Genomic DNA, 21,633 nt, shown 5'->3' with positions numbered 1-21,633 from the left:
AACTCAAAAGCTGAGAGATAGTGTAAGTCATGATAAGAGATGTATTAATGGGCAAATAATGCTAAATTCTAAGTACATATGCAGCTCATAACAAAATCAAGGTTTGAGGGGCACCTGGGTGGCTCAGTTGGTTGAGCATCTGACTCTTGATTTCGGCTCAGGTCGTGATCTCAGGGTCGTGAGATCAAGCCCCGTGTTGGGCTCCGTGCTGAGCTCCCTCCTCTTTCCTTCTCCCTCTACCTCTCCGCACCCCCCGACCCCCTACTCAGGCTCACTCTCTCTCTCCAAAAAAAACAAAAACAAAAACAAAAAACAAGATTTGAAGACTTGACATTTGTATGAAAGATAAGCCTGTTATTACTCACATGCGACTCTTTCCAATCCTTCCGCCCACGCCCCCTCCCGTCCTATGAGCCCTGCTGTGGCATACCGCACTCTTACCATACGTGGCCTATCATATACGCAGCAGCCCATCCCCTTCTGCCCCCTTACAACAATGGTTGCATCTCTGGATACAGACACACTCCTCCTCGACCCTGGCATCCACTTTCAGTTCCTCTCTACAGATTATAATTTATGAGCACAAACCACAGTGTAAAAAGTATGCTCGGGACAGAATTCTAATATAATATTATACGATTATATACAAAGGAAAAACACTTTCAAGTGTCCTTGTACCTCTGTAGTACAAGACTCTAAAAACCCAGTATCAATAGTACTTTATTATTTGTTTGATAAAAAGCTTACCTCGTTGTTTTTCCTTTTTGTATTTTAACATTTCTTTGTTTGTGTATCCAGTAGTTCTTAAGATGTCTTCCAGGAACATTTCTTTTACTTCAAATGGTCTTCCCTGTACTAAATAATAGGAATACTTTAAAGAGTCGATTTGCATCTTAGAGATAATGCACATAAAAACATGAGAATCCTGAGTTAATGAACCCGAGTATAAAATCCAAAAGCAATTCCACAGGGCAAGTGATCCTCATGATATCGCCCTTTAAACAGAATTCTGATTTTTATGTTACAGAATTGTTCATTTGCTTATTTCTTCCAGGGTGTATGACCTACTTATCATGTGTCCGCCATCACGCTAAGGACCAGGAATACAAAGCATAAGAAGTAGCACGGCTGCCTCCTAATCACCTGCAGCTTACATGCTAGCAAGGGAGACAACATTAATCCAATAACCCAGAATATAAAGGTAAAAACAGAGTTGTACTAAGTCCTCTCAGAGAGAAGTACAAGATACCACGACATAACGGGGGATCTGAATGAGCTAAGAAAATCATCGTCTTACAGAAGATGAGGACCAAGACAAGGGGTAAACAAAATACTAAACTAATAGGAGAGGGAAAAGCATACAATGAAGAAAACAAAAGCATGTGCAAACATCCTATGTTGGGCAAGAGTATGATATTTTCAAGAAACTAAACAGCCAAGGTAGTTGGAACATGGCGGAGACAGGGAGTAAAGTAGGGATTGCAGTTCGAGATGAGGCAGAAGACACAGGTTAAGTCTTATTAAGGATTTAGGTCTTCATCCTGAGGTAAAGGTTACCCAAAGTCTTAAGCTCAAGAGAATGTTCAACATCCTTGGAATTCCATGTCAGAAAAGACCACTCTGGCTGCAATGGAGAGCACAGATTTAAAAGAGAGCAGAAGGGGGGCACCTGGGTGGGACAGCGGTTAAGCGTCTGCCTTCGGCTCAGGGCGTGATCCCGGCGTTACGGGATCGAGCCCCACATCAGGCTCCTCCGCTATGAGCCTGCTTCTTCCTCTCCCACTCCCCCTGCTTGTGTTCCCTCTCTCGCTGGCTGTCTCTATCCTGTCGAATAAATAAATAAAATCTTTAAAAAAAAAAAAAAGAGAGAGCAGAAGGGATGGAACAGACTGAGTTATCATTCCAATAATTCACGTGAAAAAGAACAACATTTGAGTGAAACTGGTGATAAAAATGAACAAGAGACAGACTCTAGAGATAGTCAGGAAATAAAATCCACAGAACTCAGCACTAAATTGGATATGAAGGCATGATAAGAAGCATCAACCATGTGTCTTGGATGTCTGGCTCACAAAACTGGGTAGATGATGATGTCATTCTCTGAGGTAACAAGGAAAGCTGAAAGCAACAGGTTGGCCGGTCGGAGTCGGGTTTGGTTTCAGACATGTCAAACATGAGGTGCCAAAACAAGCTTTCAGTTAGCAGACACACACATTTTATGTGTCTTATTATCCAAGAATATTATGAGAAGAAGGACAGGTTTGTGACTTAGGTGACTAGGTTGATGGTCTGACTAACTAAAACAGGCAACACATGAGAAGTAGACTTTGTAGAAGAGATTAAATATTTAGCTTGGGGCTTATTAGAAATGGGCTGCTTATAAGACATCTCAGCCCAAAGCTCTGAAGAGTTTGAATTGGAAATGAGGATTCAGGGGTCATTAGTATAAAAAAGAAAGTAGAAGCCAAGGGCATGAATGAGAGCTCCCAGGGACATTACCTGTGCATCTCCAGTACCTAGTAGAGTAGAGCACAGAGCAGGAAAAAAGAGGAAAAACAAATGGAAGAAGGGAAGGGAAGGGAAGGGAAGGTGAGTAAGGAAGAGGGAAAAAAAAATGGATCAAGGGAAGAATCCCATAAAATACCAATATAAGCACACAAAGGAGACCAAGAAAATATAGGCTCTAGTGCAGAATACAAGACTTAGAGGAGGCAATGTTGTCAACGAAATTGAGATGTGAGCATTTCACACACAAAAAAGGGGGGAGGGGCCAACCATGAGAAATACAGAAAACTTAAGATCTTTGTGTAAACCTGGTAAGAATGCACAAATGAACAGCCCCATGCACTACAGAAATACATATAAATCGTTTCAGCTCTTTGAAAAAGTACAGAGGCAAAATCTGTTAAAATTAAAAACAGATACACTCTTTTTACTCAACGATGTTACTTTCAGGAGTATCTCCCTAGAAATAAAAGCGCCAGTATATAAGGATATACACACAAGGATGTTTATTACATCCTTGTTTACGGTGGGGGGAGAGGAGAGTCTAGAACCAATCTGAGCATCCAAAGATAAATGGTTAAATAAATCATGGTATATTCGTATTATGAAATATTAAAACAGCTGCTTAAAATAATGAACTACATCAAAAAAAATAATGAACTATACCTACAGCTACTACCCTGGAGGACTTTTCGTGACATACCATCATATGAATAAAGCAAACTGCAAAATAATGTATAAGGCATGTGCTCATTTCTCGAAAACCAATTTCTGTACGTCTCATGTATATGGGTCTATCTGCATATGTTGTGTGAGCCTGGACAACGTGTGAAAGGATATACATGAAGCTTTAACATCAAGTAATCTCAGGAAAGTAGGACATAAGCTGGAAAAAGGATGGGGCAATTCTGAACCTCTCTCCTATATATATTGGTACTATATCACTGAGGTAAACACAGCTTTTTCAATTTTTAAAGAGGAATTTAATTTTTTTTTTTTAAAGACTGGTGTCAAAACCAGTTTGGGTTGAAGGACAGAACAAAAGTGAAGTGGCAGTCCAGGCAGAAGCACACAGGAAGTAAGCATGGGGGTGCAGGCTACTCTTCCAAGGAGTCTAGCAACAAAGGGGAAAGTGTAGGACAGAATTAAAGGGGGTACGGGACCCAAATGAAGCACATTTCCTTTTAAGACTGGAGAACCGCAGGGGCACCTGGGTGGCACAGCGGTTAAGCGTCTGCCTTCAGCCCCGGGCGTGATCCCGGCGTTCTGGGATCGAGCCCCACATCAGGCTCCTCCGCTAGGAGCCTGCTTCTTCCTCTCCCACTCCCCCTGCTTGTGTTCCCTCTCTCGCTGGCTGTCTCTATCTCTGTCGAATAAATAAATAAAAATCTTAAAAAAAAAAAAAAAAAAAAGACTGGAGAACCGCAAAAAAAAAAACTAGAGAATTGCCCTCACAACACAGCACCAAAGAGTATGGATGGCAAAGGAGAAGATGAAAAAATCTAGAGAGATGAATAATGAGTAATACCTCAGAGCAAACAGACATGCTCTCTACTTCGGAACATTCCCCAATTCCTATAATAATAAATACAGTCATGCCAAAAAGTATACTTTCATAAAAATCCTTGAAGAAATCTGATCGTTTAACTTACTATATATCACTGGGCAACTTCCAAAATATCTTATAAAAAGATTTACATCCAAGGCAGCACTAGAAAGAATAAGTTTCAAAGTTGGATGCTTTTGCAACAGATCTCTTAACTTTGTAAGTAAAAAATCACTAAATCGATCCCTTTCATGTACTTCATCCTGCAGTAAACAAAAACAAAACCACAGAATAGTTAAAACATTACGGATGACTAAGTCTTTAAAAGTATGGAGCTGCTAGGTTTTATACTAATGCAAATTAAATGTGACTAAGGCCCATCGGTACTCATGAAAATTTTGTATTATGGACAATTCAGAAATAATCAGACATGAACAACCGATTGTGGGTAACAAAGCACTGCCTCTTAGACAATGTAAAAGACACACAAACTACAACAAATTCGGAATTACTGGAGTCTAATTTAATGTATTCTTAATACATATAAAATGTATTTAAATACGCTTCCGTTAGCATCAGAGCACAGGTGCACCCTTTGGTTGGCATGCAGAGAACTAGTAAGTTTCCAAAAGCTACTTATTGCAAACTTATACAACTTAATCTAATGTTTTTCTGACATAAAAATTAGAATTTTTTAATAAGGTGATAATTCATCTACTTCATCAGTAGCTAGTTAATTTAGCAGCTTACCTATGAAGTTAAAGGACTATAAAGTGCACCCCTAAGACTGGGAAATACGTATTAGCTAAAGGAGGAATCAGATGAGTAAGCACAGAGAAAAAAGAAAACCACTCACCATTCTGGGGAATGCTAAGCACATGTATCACTTTCCCATACAAAAAGCACTTTTGAAAAACTTACCTACTTTAAAACCTGATAGTTGTGAATATCTCTACGTAACACAAGTATTTATTTCCCACAATTACAGGCAATATAAAGTAACTTGATTAGGAAAGCTGTTCAAAAAAATTGGTTCTCATGCATATCCTAGCCTAAAAATGTCATTACATATTCAAAGTTTTAAGCAATCTGAGTTGTACATGGCAAACTCAGCAATATTCTTACCACAATAACATGCGTCACAGTTGACAATGTACTATCTCCTGCCATCAACGTACGAAGCAATACCCCATTAGTGCAAAATGTCAGAAGTGTCTTTGGAGAAACCCTTTTTAAAAAATAAAAAAAAAGCATGCAATTACAACTCATATGTAATGAAAACACGATCACATTAAATGTTAGTCCCATATGTACTTGTTTCTTAAGGTTACCAATATAAGGGTGAACTGGTATGCATGCTTTATGACCCAAGTTATGTGAAATATGTATTTCATACCTGATAATCTTACAAAATTTTAATTAACAGTCTTTAATTAATTAAGGGATTATTTTGTTAAGGAACCATAAAAAGATTTTTTTTAATCCTTTAACACTTTTTGCTCAGGGAAAAAAGTGTATCATAAATGAGGAGCTTTTTGAAATTACTACATCCAAACTATTGAAAGGAAAGAAACGGTACCACTCATCGAGAAGGTACTACTAGTACCACTTCTAATAATCAATTCAGTTACTACCATTTAGTTTACTATAAACTTCACATCAAAGCTGCTTTTATTGGCCCCATTCTATAGATGAGAAAACCAAGGTTCAAAGAGGTGAAATAACTTGTATTTGATCATGAAACTATGAAAACGGATGTGTATCTATGGCCCAACTCTTTCTAAAGCTATGTATTCAAAACCTTACTAAGTTCAGTCATGACCTCAACATCTTATCAAAGACTTACTTGAAGCAAAATGATCATCTAATTTTTCAACCAACATATCCTCTGTATTTAATGAAATAGAAACATTAGTCTTTTCGAAGAACAATCAAAGATAGGCTACAGGAGAACCAGCGTTACCTGCTTTCTAATCGGATCTGATATCCAATTGTTTGACCAATCCTTTCTCTTCTCTCTGCAGCAACTCTTTCGGCCACAGCGATTGCCGCTAACCGTCTTGGTTGGGTACAAAATATACGGCAGGGGATACCATTTTTAAAGCAATCATCTAAAAGGAACTGAGGAATCTGAAATGACAGTTGTTAAGTCCTATAAGATGACATGATTGTACACCCAGAAGGCCCAAGTCAACCACAATGGAAAAACTACTGGAACTAAAAAACGATCGACAGATTTGACTAAAGAAAAATGTAAAACTAATACATAAGATACCATAAGCAAATCTAAAAAACAAAAAACTGATGAAATCATTTTTAGGATGTCTAACAGTCAACAGGCATGTACCCATAATATATAAAGATTAAAAATAAATCCAAAATGATTAAGACAAATGCAAAATGAGGGGCGCCTGGGTGGCACAGCGCTTAAGCCTCTGCCTTCGGCTCAGGGCGTGATCCCGGCGTTCTGGGATCGAGCCCCACGTCAGACTCCTGCGCTGAGAGCCTGCTTCTCCCTCTCCCACTCCCCCTGCTTGTGTTCCCTCTCTCGCTGGCTGTCTCTCTCTCTGTCAAATAAATAAATAAATAAATAAAAGCTTAAAAAAAAAAAGACAAATGCAAAATGAGATATAAACAAGCAACTCACAGAATATACAGAACAAACACAAATGAAAAGATACTCAGCTCTCTAAGAACCAAGGAAATGCACATTAACACATTTTTTCTTGCTTATCAGATTAGTAAAGGTAAATCATTGCTGCCCAAGCTTCAGAGAAATGGGAACTTTCAATACGTTCAATTCTATTTAAACACAACTCTTTTTGAGTTAATAGACAATAACTAGTTAATCTAGCTGCAAAAATCTAACTGCCACATTCTTGACCAAGCTTTTCCACTCCTAGGAATTTATCCTATGAAAACACTCCCATAAATTGGCAAAGAAGTATTAGAATACAATACTAAAAAGTACAATACAAGAATAAGATCCCTGCTCTGCCACTTCCTAGCTATGGGAATTTGGACAGATCAATACTTATAAGTTCCAGTTTTTATTCCTCACCTGGAAAAAGAGATAATAAAAGGCCTACATGTCTTGAGGTTATTGAGAGGTTTAAATGAGAGAACTCAAAAGTTCAACACATAGAAAGCTGTCATTTTTTTATCACTGTTAGTGAAAAATGTTTGGGATTACTATAAAATTGCTTAAAAAATGAGTTCTAGGGGCGCCTGGGTGGCACAGCGGTTAAGCGCCTGCCTTCGGCTCAGGGCGTGATCCAGGCGTTATGGGATCGAGCCCCACATCAGGCTCTTCCGCTATGAGCCTGCTTCTTCCTCTCCCACTCCCCCTGCTTGTGTTCCCTCTCTCGCTGGCTGTCTCTATCCCTGTTGAATAAATAAATAAATAAAATCTTTAATAAATAAATAAATAAATAAATAATCTTAAAAAAAAAATGAGTTCTATCTCTAGCTAGTGAAAAATATCCAGTATCTATTAAGTGAAAAAAGCAAGATACAAAATGCATATTATTCCATGTTTGTTTTAATATATATATATATCTCAATGCTCTAAAGAAAATTAAAAACAAAGGTGCCAAGAAAAATTTTTTTTAAAAACAGAAATACATACTCCCAAGTTTCTGACAAACATGCATGTAGAGTAGCAAGAGAATGAGAAATCTTTCACTTTCTATGTACTATTTTCCATAATGTTTGAATTTTACATAATGAATATGAACAATGAACATGAAAATGCAAAAGGCAATTAACTTCCTAATGTTACTAAAGGCAAGATGAAACTGGCTAATGATATGACCTTTAAATTCTGTTACATTTATACTTCATAAAACAGACACATCAGTAATTTTACTTTAACTCCTCAAATAAGATGCAATCTTTTCTTAAGTGTAACCCGTTAGATTGTTTCTTCTTGAAAAGCAAAAAGCAAGTAACTAATTTCTAATTCTCAAGTATCTTCATACCTAATAAAATGATATACATAAAAATAAACATACTTAATGCCCATATACAGAGATCATTTAGCAAGGATATTCAAATAATTTAAATGAAAACATATTTATTATATTTGTCAAAACTTTCATAATCTCCATTGGGTATATGTGCTGCCAAAGTAAGCACTCATAATCTCTGTTCAATGTCATTAGAACCGGTACAATTAAAACCTACTGGCAAAACTTAACTCTAATACCAAAACAACCAACAACTGAACAGATGCTCTGGAAGGACTCCATGGAATTTCAAGCCATCACAAAGGACTCACACTGAAGAAAAATCTTATATACGGTGCTCGGATAAAAATATCACCGTGTTTTTCATTATTTAGTTTTAAAGGCTCAGGTTTTAGAAACCGTCATACTTCTGTAAAAATGGTTGAGTCCTTCAGTAAGTAAGTGGTCAACTGTATAGTCCACTTTGCCTCCACCCCCTTGCCTTACCTATGGACTAGGTTTCTCACACCAACCAATATGACCATAGGAAGTGTTAAGCAACTGTCAAAAGCAAACGTAGGTGTCCATAAAAGAAAAAATGCAAAATTATATTGACTATTCTATCTGAATTTCTATCAAAAGCAAAGTAATTTTACTACGTTAACAGGTGAACACGTAAAGAACATTAACAAGGTCAAATCACTATACCATACTTATTTGCAATCCGTCACCCAGTGGGGGAAATGGCATAATGAAGTACTTTGATAGTAAACACCCAAGTCAGACTTGTCATATTAATCCCATTCTACGGTCAACTTTATTTTTCTTTAAACTGTATTATTATAATTATTAAAGAATCTACTTCTACACCTGTCATGAAGCCCAGGCTGGGTTAACAGTAATGAGTCCTGGAGGTAATTACACCCGACTCTGGACTTTCTGGTTATAAGCACCGTCTTCTCTCTCTACCTCAGCCAAAAACCCAGACTCGTGAGGCCTCAATCCCAGCCTCCCTGTTCCCAGAAGATGCCAAAGCCAACTATGTAGGAGGCTTTCTCAGAGGAGAAGACGACTTTGTCTTCCCAGAAGACAAACCCTCTACTTTATTTTATGAGGCAGATAGCAACCCCAAACCACAGACAGGTTGGGACCTGCGCAGGCCTCAATGTCTACAGTCGATTTTATATTAAGACATCATTATTAATATTGCTGTTAATTTAGCTGCTACGTACAAAACACTGATAGGCTCGTTATAGACATCTCTAAAGTTCACCGTAAACGGCAGCAATTATTAGCTCCATTTTACAAATGAGGGCTCTGGCTCATGGAGGTTACAAGGCCAGCCTCGTCCATATTCCTTTATGATGCCCAATCACATCCCCACTTCTATTTAAATGAAGGCCCAATGTGCTAGCTTAAAAATAAATATTTTCAAACACTTCCTTTCTATAAATTCTCAATATGTACTCCCAAAATACTTCTGAAGTAATCATTAAAGTAACCAAAAGAGGGTTTTTTGATTAAAATACATGTAGTATAAATTTGATATAACACTATCCTGTGGGATAAAATATTTTTTCTTCCATAAACAACAAAGAAGAAACAAACCTGCGTAGTCTTTCCAGACCCAGTTTCTCCTACAATCAAAACTACTTTATTTTCCTTAATTATTTTAACAATTTCTTCTTGTTTCTCAAACACGGGCAGAGACTGCCTGAAAGAATCAAATTCAGATTCTCCTCTTTTCACTGGAATCTGAGGTATGCCATTGTTGAGTCGCCCGCTTGTTTTGCTCATTTCCCGGTTTTCTTTGAAAATGAATAAAAGAACAACAACAACAAAAAAAATTTATGGTCAACAATGTTTAAAAAGTGTGGAAAACAAAGATAAGTAATTTCCAATGTAATTCCATTTGAGTGTTCCTTCTATATTCCGTCTACATAAAGTTAACAAGCAATGCACGACTGCTGTGCCCCTACGCTTAAAGCTCTCTAAAAACAAGTTACAAATTTCGGTTCTCAATGAAGAAGCAAATTTCTAAAAGTATTTCTGGTGCATAATGTTTACAAATGAACAAAAATCAATCACTCCATAACCACTAAAGATAAAAGGGGATTCTGATAACCTCAAAGAGTTTTCATGCTTGGTTCTATCAAAAACGACACAAAAAACTAAAATGGGAAACAATGTGCATTATAACATCTGTTATGTATGGTATGAAAACACATCATGAAAAAAAATATTCTGCATGTTTAAAGTTAAATATGTAAGATTTTGTGATCAAATAGAATAATATGTGTAAATATAAGGTCCTGATTCTTAAATTTCCTAATTGAGAGTTTTAGCCGGTATCTATATTTAATTAATAAGCACACAGGAATAAAAAAGAGGCATGATGTGTTTTATATTCCTCGCATAACTCAAACCATTTTTGTGGGTCTGTATTTAGAACTTAAATTCCTTGCTATCTATAGGACCATGTACTTTCTACACTCTGCAAACCTACTCCAACAGACAATGAAAATTATGCATATCTGTCACTTTAGGTAATTAATGATTTTCTCACTAAGAAGTTTTTTCCAAATAATAAAATTACAACTTCATTTCAGAACCTAAAAATATTATTTAGCTACCTTTCGGCAAGTTAGGGTACTGAAGACTCTGTCCTTTTACCAGAAGCTAACACCCCAATTCAAAAGCTCACTCATTAGCGTGTCTTGGCAGCATAATATAGGAAAGTCCAGACTCTGGAGTCGAATCCCAGCTCTGCGGTTTAGTGACTGGTTGAGTAGCCTGGCACAAATTATTTAACTGTTCTGAACCCATTTAATCATCCCTGAAATAGAGGAAATTCTTACCTTGCCAGGGTTGCTATGAGGCCTGATATAAACAGTTTAGCATACTGCCTAGCACACAGTAGGTGCTCAATAAATGATAGCTATCACTGTGACACTTAAAGACTTGTCTGACTTCATCACATGCCTTAACGCTGCATTTCATTCCAAAATTTTCACAGTTCTTTCTCATTTCTAACAGACGATTGAAACTGAGAAATCTTATTTCATCTTAGTTTCTTTTTTTAAATAAATTTAAAATGGTAAAAGAACAGGCATCAAATAATAGGATAGACAAGGAAGCTCCCCAGAAAATACATACCAGCTTCAACTGCAAACACATTTCCTCTTTCTGTTTTAGGCAGAAGTTCAGTACGCTCTTTATTGGTGACAGGAAATCTCTGAATTAGGCTCCTAACAGCATGTTTTGTATTATGAGTCAAATTACAGGTCATCATTGCATGAGCTGTTTCTGATCCATCTTTCTTCTTCACAGTTAGGTATCTATTTGCTCCCTTTCTGAATATTAATAAAAATCGTTTATTTACTATATATAGTCAATTTGTTCACATATGATGTATTGCCTACTTAGAAAACATGTCTCAAGCAAAACATTGAAAAAAATCAAAATGCTTTGGGAGAAGATGCTGAAAATCCCAAAAAAAGTCAATAAGGAAGGGGTGTGGTGCCGAAGTGGCCACAAGACCATTTTCAATTAGAATTTTTAAATGCTGCAAATCCAGTTTTTAAACCTCAAAAATGGCTTACTTACCCACAAATGTTAAAGTTTGTCTTAGCAGACTTCATGGTGGATGAAACATCACCAGTTGGAAGCATACAGAGGGAGAAAACCAATCTGAACAACAGAATCTAAAAATGGTAATAAAAAAGTTATGGTTCACTGTCCAGACTAATATCACCCACTGAACGTTTCCATAGTTTGCTGGTATGTCACATCCCATGAACCTGTTAAGAGAACCAAGCTTAGTGGCTGGACCAAAAAAGTATAAATCAACATTACTTATAAGTATTTTCATATGCATCTTGGGAAAAAGAAATTTTTCAAAGCTTCAGGCCCTAGCCTTCAGTTATAACGTAATGATGATTTATAACTGTTTTCAAATTATTTGATGTAGGTATATTCGTTTCTTCAATGGTCCAGGACTGACAACGTCTTTCATGACTTTTGTTGCTCCAAGAGTACTAGGTACAATGTTATATGCACAGGAAGTCCTCCAATGTGTTCTGGCTGATTTAATAAGGCATGTCCATAATCTAGTACAATATAGCACTCATAAAGCACTCAGGCTCTAACAGCATTACCAACCTGGGTCCGAATCCTAGCTCTACTACTTATTAGCTGTGGGACTATAAGCAAAATATTTAATCACTCTGAGCCTAAGATAATAGTAATACCTGCCTCAAAGAATTACTCATATGATTAAATAAGATAATGCATATAAAGGGCAACATCTGTCACAAAGTAAGTATTAAATGAATGAAAGCTATTATTATATAATCTGGGAAAAAAGCACTTATTTTTAAAAAGTTACCCAAAATATTTCATAAAATGTTCTATCATTTGTTAATGTCACTATCATATTACAGAAGTAACAAAACCACAATACAACAAAAAGTACATGTACACTTTTCCTAATTTTCATTAGATTTAAAATTTTTCAATAATATTTTCACTGTAAAAACAATATAAAACTGGAGATTAACCTACACAGTTTTAGCTGTCTAAGCCTTCTTAAGTGATTTACGAAGATTTTTAATTTCTAGAAACTTTTTATGGAATGCTTTAATGAATTATGTGTTCAGTACTGTCATCTACTCCTTAACAAGCACTTAGTGATCTTTAATTATGGGATAAAGACAAAATAACTAAATTTAACCTGACCTAGGATTTCAGTTATTTCTATGGTAAATAAGAATTGCTGGATTCTAAAGATGATCTCTGCAGTAGGTTCTTTTCTCACGGACCTTTCTGAAAATTCAGCACAGTCGTTATAGACACAATCATTCCTTCCCCTCCTATGCTATTTACTTCATAAAACTTTTAACTACAGAAGGCAGGAAATGTACTGAAATGAGCACTAGAGCCAAGAGTCAGGAGGCTTGTGTTCAACTAACTAGCTATGTGATCAAAAATCATTTTATTTCTCTGACACTGTATACAAGTTAATTTAAAAATCTCTACTATTTCTATCGGCTCCAAGATGCTTTAATTTTCTTGAAAACTGTCTCTGGAAAGTTTTGCTGTATTTCACCTTTAGCTAACTTTATTTCATTAATTCATTCAGTCAGTCATTCATCATATATTGAGCACCTACTGTATGCCAGGCACTATGCTAGAAGCTGGGATTACAAAGTTGTAAAATACACTCTTCTCAACAAGCTCACAACTGAAATGGGTCAGATTCAAACTTTCCTAACATAAGCTGCCTACTAATCATACAGCATTCATGTACAAAAATAATTCAAAGTTAGCATGTACGGGTACTTAACCATTACCATTTAAAACTTACTGAATTCATTTTGAACACAGATGGTGGGATACAAAGATATAATCAACTTGAAAGGTTGTGTTTTAGGAAGATGCTACTTGTGGTTCTTAGGGCTCATTCCTACCATATTCAGCACCAGTGACACTGGGAAACGATAAAAAGATTAGTGAGATGTTTGGTAAAGTATTTGTCTCGTTGTTGTGAGGAGGAAAACATTCCATACAGCAGAGATCTGCCCTACTTCATAAACTCACACACTGAGATCTCATGCTTTCATTCCAAAGTAGCACTATTCCTTGAAAAAAACCGTGAAGAGATTTCTTTTCAAAGCAAAATTAACTAGAAACGAGCTGCAGGATGTGGAAAAGATGCTAAATAAATTAATGTCACAATAATTTTTTCCAAATAAAACGCAAGCTCCACCTGCAATTTGTAAACACAAATGCACTAATATTACAGGCAAGAACATCGTAACATCTAACTTTCAAAGTGTAAAAGTAATCAATGCATGCTATCAGAAGTTTTGGCATTTCAATGGCTTCTTCTTTTTAAAGAAAAACTATTAACTCATCATGTTTGATGCAATTTTAATATGAATTTATCAATTTACACAGCATGTTACCGAACATTTAACTCAGATACAATCATATGCCTTACTATTCTCCACTCTCCAAATCTGTCAACAGTTTAAAAAATCAGCTACGGGGCACCTGGGTGGCACAGTCAGTTAAGCACCCAACCCTTGGTTTCAGCTCAGGTCATAATCTCAGGGTCATGAGATTGAGCCCCTCATGGGGCTCCATGCTGGGCATGGAGTCTGCTTGAGATTCTCTCTCCCCCTCTGCCTCTCCCCTCCTGCCCCTGCACATTTGTGCACGCATGCACACTTTCTCTGCCCCTCCTCCGCATACGAACACACTCTCTCTCTCTCAAATAATCTTTTTTTTTTTTTAATCAGCTAAAAAGCCAAAATCTGAAATGACAACTTAAAAAGCTCACAGCCACCAAGGAGCTAACGTCTCAAAAAATAATCCACGTTTATATGATGCCTTATAAATGCAGCATTTCCTATTTCCTTAATTTATACTTCCACTAGGCAGAAAGATGCAAAGACCTAACTCCAAACCATTTTCTTCCCAATACTGTAGCCTAGAATTGTAAATTTATTAAAGTTTATATCATACTAATTTATACTTTCTTTAATGACTATGTGGAAATTAATAAACCGATCAGCTACCTTTGTCACTAAACAAAGTTGTTCTCATGTCATGGACACTATCATGATGGTACACTGGTTTATTCTGTGACTTTGGACTAGAAACAACTTAAAGACAAGACCTATCTAATATTTCCATTTTAACTCCTCACAGCTCCTACGACACTGCTGTGAACCCACTGTGAACAATCAAAAATTAATGAAACATTACTATGTTCAAATCCTGGCTCTGCCCCTTGCTAGCTGTGTGATCTTGGGAAAATTGCTTAACATCTCCAACCCTGAACTGCCTCATCTGTTACACAGATACCAGATGTTATTAATAGAATCGACTGATTAAGACTATTATGAGCATCAACTAATCTACTTAAAGCCACTAGCATAAGGCCTGCTGCATAAGAGCACTTAATGAACGTGAGCTGTCGCTATTATTACTATTGGGCACCACAGGCTGTTTCTTTTCAACGGATGCCCAAAAAATCAGTAAGACACTTAAGTCACTTTTAACCCATTTTTCCTATTTTAAGTAGGGGTAGAAAAGGAAAGTGCGGTACACAACCTTCCCAGGCAAGAGGCAAGGGAGGCAGGAACCTGAATCTGAAAAGGGGGCTTTCTTGCAGGATAGAGCCTTCCCGTCAGGGTGACTAGAACACGTGGATACCTAGGAAGCAGGGACATCAGCAATCACAGGGTAAGAAACCTGTACCTGGAAAACCTATTTTCATGTACTTTACAGTTTCTCTTTCCACAAGTCTTTAAGTAAGTTCATTTTGTAAATTTCATTTTGCATAACTTGGACTAGGAAGAACAGGAAAGAAATTCTGTTTTGTTCATGAACAAGTCCAAGACTCAGAAAAGTGTGCTCTTAAAACCAAAACTCAGACCTCAGTTGGGGAAAAAAGGAAACAAATCATAAGGAAGTGAAATTCAGGTATGGGAAAGCTTGACTAAAATTTCAAACAAAACTTTAGTCTACGCTAAAGAATACACTATGGGGACGTCACTCCGACAAGAGCATTTTCACCAAAAGATGAGCGACTATAAAAAGTAATCCAAAATAAGTAATCAATTGCAAAATCAATTCAACTCTTCAGGAGGAAATGAAAAACAAAATCCAACACACACGGCTGCATTCTGAAAGAAAGGAGAGCAAAAAGGAGTAAGTGATGAGGGGCGCCTGGGTGGCACAGCGGTTAAGCGTCTGCCTTCGGCTCAGGGCGTGATCCCAGCGATCTGGGATCGAGCCCCACATCAGGCTCTTCTGCTATGAGCCTGCTTCTTCCTCTCCCACTCCCCCTGCTTGTGTTCCCTCTCTCGCTGGCTGTCTCTATCTCTGTCGAATAAATAAATAAAATCTTTAAAAAAAAAAAAAAAAAAGGAGTAAGTGATGAGAAAAAACAATTGTCAACTTTCACACAGTAAGCCTGGAATCTATTTTTAAACCTCCTAAGATACTCAAACTACAGAATCATAGAATCTGAACTAGGAATAGGCACTAGGGCCTAGATGAGAAGGCAGGGTTACCTGGCTTCCCTTAGCATCTTTTCTCCTCTCTGTCCAGTGTTTCCTCGCCCACCTTTTTTTGTCCTGATAACTTATCTTGCTCTCTCCCCTGCCCCAGGTTTCTCCATTCGGGACCATCCCTTAAACAACTACACTACTGGATAAAAAGCAGATGTAGTCCATTCAAATGGACTGCTTTTCTACGGGTGATTTCTAATGGTCATTTCTACATTAACTGTTCAGAATTCAGAACCCATTTAACCATAGAAATGATGTAGCTACGGAACTGTGCCCATACAATAGATGCTTTCTACTGAGGACCCACAACCTCTTATCTGCAACTCTTAACCCAAACAACAATGAAAACTGGAAGATTTCTCTAAGTTTGCAAGGTGAACACTAAAGTGGAGGGGGGATGCTAGAAAGGGAGACAGGTAAGGAAAGCCAAGCTACTCATGTCAATTACAGGAAGAATTGTCAATTACAGACCCAACTGAAGACTCCTCAAGAGGAAAGAAGCTTGGGAGTGCCTGGGTGGCTCAGTTGGTTAAGTCCAATTAAGACTCAACAGTCCACTCCTGATTTCGGCTCAAGTCATGATCTCGGGGTTGTGAGATTAACCCTGTGTCGGGCTACATGCTGGGTGTGGAGCCTGCTTAAGATTCTCTACCTCCTGCTCCCTTTGCCTCTACCCTCTCCCGCCCCCACCTTCTTTCTCTCTCACTCTAAAAAAAAAATAAAAATACAAAAAGGAAAAGGAAAAGAGCTTCAATTACGGGCCCCAACAGAAAAGATTTACATTGCTGCTGCTTCTTCTTGTAGAAGAAATCAACCCCCCCCCCCGAAACCCAGCCAATGAGAAACCATCATCACCCTCCTGCTTCTCCCCAGTGCACTTTTGTTCAAAACCACCTCTCCCAACTTCATCCTCCTTCTCCACAAAATAACGCTCCTCTCTCTTGTTTGTTGGACTTGCAGATGGTTTTGTTGTAGCTTGCTGGTCCCAGATTGCAACTCTCTACTTCCAAAGAAACCCATCCGTTGCTGGTAAAATAACTAGCAGTTTTATAAGGTTAAAGGCAGCAACTTCATTTGGCAGGAAAGCCTGATTACATTGACATGAGTCTATTTCTAGTATTTATTTATCTTATTGTGAATATTTGTGTTTGCCAGCAGAAATATTGTGATTAAAAGTGATGCCTGCACCTTAGGAGGGGTATTACATAACATTGCAAATACACCTTAAAATGTTTCTAAAATCTGAACCTCAAAATCCACTTGTTCTAGGTGTTTTTGGATAAAGGATTATGGCACCATACTCTTTTCACTTCCAAGTGCAGTATTTCACTTACCCAAAGGACTACGATACAGGCATGCTTAAAACCTACCACTATTTAAAGCACTGGCCTTGGGGATGTTCAAAATACACATTCACCTAAGTTAAATCCCATCTTACTCAGTAATGTATCGCTGTGGGCATTCAAATGCCAGACATTCTTACATCAGATACTTTCATCTTAGGACCTTCCTGCTGTTTATTGAAAAGACTGACCTCATAATCTTTTGTTTTCTCTCTTCTTAACCTAAACCCTGGTAGGCTGAAATTTTATCTTTCTTTCCCCCTCCCTGGTTCTTAACCAGAGGCAATTTTGCTCCCCAGGGAACATTTTGGCAATGTCTAAAGGCATTGAGGGTTGTTACAACTGCGGGTGGAGGTCTACTGGGTAAGGTTAGATACGCTACAATACTCAAGTCAGCCCTCCACAACATTTACCTAGTTTGAAATGTTAACAGTGCCAATACTGAGAAACCCTGCTATATATCAATCCCACCATCCTTATTCCCAAAACGAAATCATTCCACGTAATTTTAGACTTCTTCAATTTGGATGGTTCAAATGACTTTTTTCCCCTACAGATCAGTGGCCCTCAACATATATATACTGTTTCTTCCTGGTCCATTTTATTTAGTCATTTCTAATCATCAGATTCTTGAGCTGGTAGGAAAGAAAACAATGATTATGTATTCTAAAGTTACCATTACAGTACAGTAACATCAAAAGAAATAGTTCTGTAAATAATTGTACTTATTATCTTTAGTCCATCCATTCTTTTTTAAAAAGGAGACTTAGTTTCTATGAAAAAAGAAAATATTTTCCTCAAGCAAGCCACTTCGGCTTTTAAACTATTTTTCTTACATTTTAAATTTTACTTTTTTTTTTTTTTTAAACCCCTAAGGGAAAAGAAAAAAGGGCAAGATAGGAGGAAAAGCAAAGAGCTGAGTTTGGTACAGACATGAATCAATTTATGTATAATATAATTAAGAACGTGAATCTAAAACAGGAATAACAATAGAGTCAGGAACTTTTTTTTTTTTTTGGTAAATAATTCTTTTTAAATAAGAAAAGCTATCAGCTTACCCTTTACTTTTAGAGACCAAACCAAGAGACTGACTCAGTCGATGAATAAAGGCTCTTTCAGTGCTGGTCAAAGAAGAAGGAAATTCCATTTCTACGTGGGGAAAAAGAAAAACACACACATACACTAAGTACCATTTAGGAATATAGAATTTTCTTTCAAGGTGCTTCAATAAACAGAGATATAAAATACGGAAAAAATGGGTGCCTGGGTGGCTCAGTCAGTTGAGCACCTGACTCTTGATTTCTGCTCCAGTCATGATCTCAGAGTTGTAAGATCCAGCCCCAAGTGGAGCTCCGTGCTGGACACGGAGTCTGCTTAAGATTCTCTCTCCCTCTCTCTGCCCCTCCCCCAACAAGTGCTCTTAAAAAAAAATCATATAAGCATATGTGATTTTGTGAAAAGGTCATTTTCACATTATGTGAAAAGGTCATTCTATGTGAAAAGTAGATATTAATTCAATTAACTAACTACTGAATGTCTACCAGAGTAACCATATTAATAAAAATTAAATCTTAAACATGAGAGAGGACTCTCCTGTTCACCAAAGAATACTCCTCTTGTTTGTGCTGGAATCTTCAATTGGTATGATGACTGACTGACGAACATATTTTACTATTTTAACTTAGTTTAGTCCTTACTTGTTTAATTAACAAAAGGTTCTTTCCCTTCCGTGATGAGCGACGCTCAAATATTATGAATGTTCAATGTCGAACTCCATTGTCTTTGTTTTCAAAACTGTACATAATTCGTGTTTCACTATCTCAGACTGGATTTGTTGCTTCATATTGCGAAGGCTTGGTTTTGTGTAAGTTCACTCTGTCCAAGTCATTGCCTGTTCTGGCCTGTATGGTGCCAGAGTCAACGGTCCCCTACTTAGGCCAGCAAACCGGAATGGGCCTAGTATGTTGTACGGTTCACCACGGCTCGGCTGCGGGTTCTGCACTGTATGACCCAAGCCAATTAGCTTTGTACTCTTAAGAGGTGTGAAAGACGTTTCATCTACCAAAACCAGTTTAATTTTTTGAAGCGTTTAAGCGTGATGCTTTCGGGATTTAAAACATTAATGCACTGCCAATGCATTTACTTGTCTGATATCCTCTGCTCTTCTACTTCTGTAAACATTAGCCTCAGCTAAGCCTAACACAATTTCCTTTAAAAAAAAAAGGGGGGGGGGTACCAATACCTAAAAGCTGTGCCTTTGACGCCCCAAACTGCCTACGGGCCTCTCTCTGGAGGAAAGAAACGCCTCCTGCAAAGGAGGAACGCGACTCTTTCCACCTTCTGATCAGTGCCAGGCAAGTGCTTTAACCCTGCCGAGCTCTACCAAGCGCGGCCCCTGCCCGCCGGGGAGGCGGGCTCCAGTGGGTCCGGGGGCCGAGGGCGGCCCAGACCTTCCCTCCCCCCTCTGAGGCGGCCCCTTTCACACGGTGGGTCCCGGCGTGGGGGAGGCGGGGTAGCCGGCGGGGTCCCTTTCGGGAACCTCACCTCTCTGGTCCCCGTATCGGAAGCGCTCCAGAGCGATATTGACTGCGATCTTCACCTCCTCGTCTATCCGAATGTCCTTCAGCCCCTTGGCCCGGCCCCCGCCCCCAGGGCCGCACTGAGCTGGGCCGCCCCCGCCGCCGCCGCCAGGAGCGGGCGGCCGCGGGGAGACGCTGCTCGGCCTGGACATGGCCCTGAGAAGTTCTCCCCGCGGGGGAGCGGCCAGGTCTGCGGGCGGACGGTCAATGACAGGGACGGAGGGCCACTGCCGGGACTTGACCCCTCCGCAGGCGGCCTGCACTGAGCCGGGGTCACCAGAACCCCCCAGCCACCACAACAGCCGAGGAGACGCCGGCGCCACTGAAGCCCCGGCGAAGCGGAGAGCGCGGGCGTGATGACGTCACCAGGGCCACGGACGCCCGTGACCTCAGCGCGTCGGGCGCTCCTCGCCTCCCGGCCGCTGCCGGCTAGTGTCGTATCCCCACGCCGCAGGTTCTCTCCGTCTTCTCCCGTCCGCACCTCCGCACCAAGGGGCTCCCGTGCATCCTTTTATTGGGTCACCCACTCTTTCCTTAAACCCTTCATTAATTCCTTCCGTGAGCTGGTGCGGGCTCCCACTGTGTGCCCGGCAGGCACCGCGCCGCGACCTAGGCGTGGGACCAGACAGACCTGGTTCCAGCCCTCGTGGAGTTCACATTCTAGCTGGGGTGGAGTTGCCAGACTGAGCACATAAAAATGCAGGATGCCCTTTTATTTGCATTTCAGATAAGGAATACTTTTTTTGTATTTCCCATGCAATATTTGGAAACATGAAGTTAAAAAAAGTTATTCTACTGAAATGAGATTGTAACAGAGCGCCTGTATTTTATGTGGGGACCCTAAATGAGAATGGCAGACAATTAAAAAGAAAAGAAGTACATGCTTAAATGATAGTTGTAAGTGCTATATGCAATGATGGAAAAAAAGTGGAACTCTTTCGTTTTGGAGGTCAAAGAAGATTATGAGAATTTGCTTGTATACAATTCCACTGACATAAACCTAATCCCAGCCACCCTAACTGCTTCCACTCTGGTCTTCCCATGGTCCATCCTGCAGAGAGCAGCCAGAGTGATCCTTTTAAAAATACAAGCGAGGTAGGGGCGCTCTATTTTTGACTTTTTTTTTTTTTTAAAGATTTTATTTATTTGTCAGAGAGGGAGAGAGCAGGGGGAGTCAAGCAGAGGGAGAAGCAGACTCCCTGCTGATTAGAGCCTGATGCAGGACTCCATCTCAGGACCCTGGAATCCTGACCTGAGCTGAAAGCAGAGGCTTAACCGACTGAGCCACCCAGGTGGCCCTATTTTTAACTTTCTGAGGAACCTCAATACTATTTTCCAGTGTGGCTGCACCAGCTTGCATTCTCACCAACAGTGCAAGAGGGTTCCCCTTTCTCCAATCCTCGCCAACATCGGTTGTTTCCTGCGTTGTTAATTTTAGCCATTCTGACAGGTGTGAGGTGGTATCTCATCGTCGTTTCTTGTTTTGTTTTGTTTTGTTTTGAGAGAGAGCGTGTGTGCACGTGCACACGCACACTGGGGCTGGCGGGCTGGAGGGGCAGGCAAAGGGAGAAAGAATTCCAAGCAGGCTCCACACACAGCATGGAGCCCAAAGCAAGGCTCGATCCTACTACA

At 39.1% G+C, this 21,633-nt stretch overlaps 1 protein-coding gene across 2 annotated transcripts in view; it reads right to left on the bottom strand.

Annotated features, from left to right (window-relative positions):
* Window positions 1–20,341, bottom strand: part of YTHDC2 (YTH N6-methyladenosine RNA binding protein C2) — a 68,632-nt gene extending 48,291 nt beyond the window's left edge. The window contains exons 1-8 of one of the 2 annotated variants that reach the window (XM_026507774.4): window positions 19,967–20,341; window positions 18,481–18,571; window positions 11,155–11,351; window positions 9,607–9,806; window positions 6,015–6,181; window positions 5,177–5,279; window positions 4,158–4,314; window positions 748–855 (exon numbers count right to left, since the gene is read on the bottom strand). In XM_026507774.4, the coding sequence (XP_026363559.2) occupies window positions 748–855; window positions 4,158–4,314; window positions 5,177–5,279; window positions 6,015–6,181; window positions 9,607–9,806; window positions 11,155–11,351; window positions 18,481–18,571; window positions 19,967–20,153 (1,210 nt within the window). In that variant the 5' untranslated portion in view covers window positions 20,154–20,341. Of the gene's footprint in view, window positions 1–747; window positions 856–4,157; window positions 4,315–5,176; window positions 5,280–6,014; window positions 6,182–9,606; window positions 9,807–11,154; window positions 11,352–18,480; window positions 18,572–19,966 lie in introns of those variants that run through there. The other variant, XM_044387334.3, reaches the window with a different exon arrangement.
* Window positions 20,342–21,633: the final 1,292 nt, after the last annotated feature.

Source organism: Ursus arctos, unplaced genomic scaffold (assembly GCF_023065955.2).
Source record: "Ursus arctos isolate Adak ecotype North America unplaced genomic scaffold, UrsArc2.0 scaffold_5, whole genome shotgun sequence".
NCBI lineage: Eukaryota > Metazoa > Chordata > Mammalia > Carnivora > Ursidae > Ursus > Ursus arctos.
This window is presented reverse-complemented; position numbering and strand designations above follow the sequence as displayed.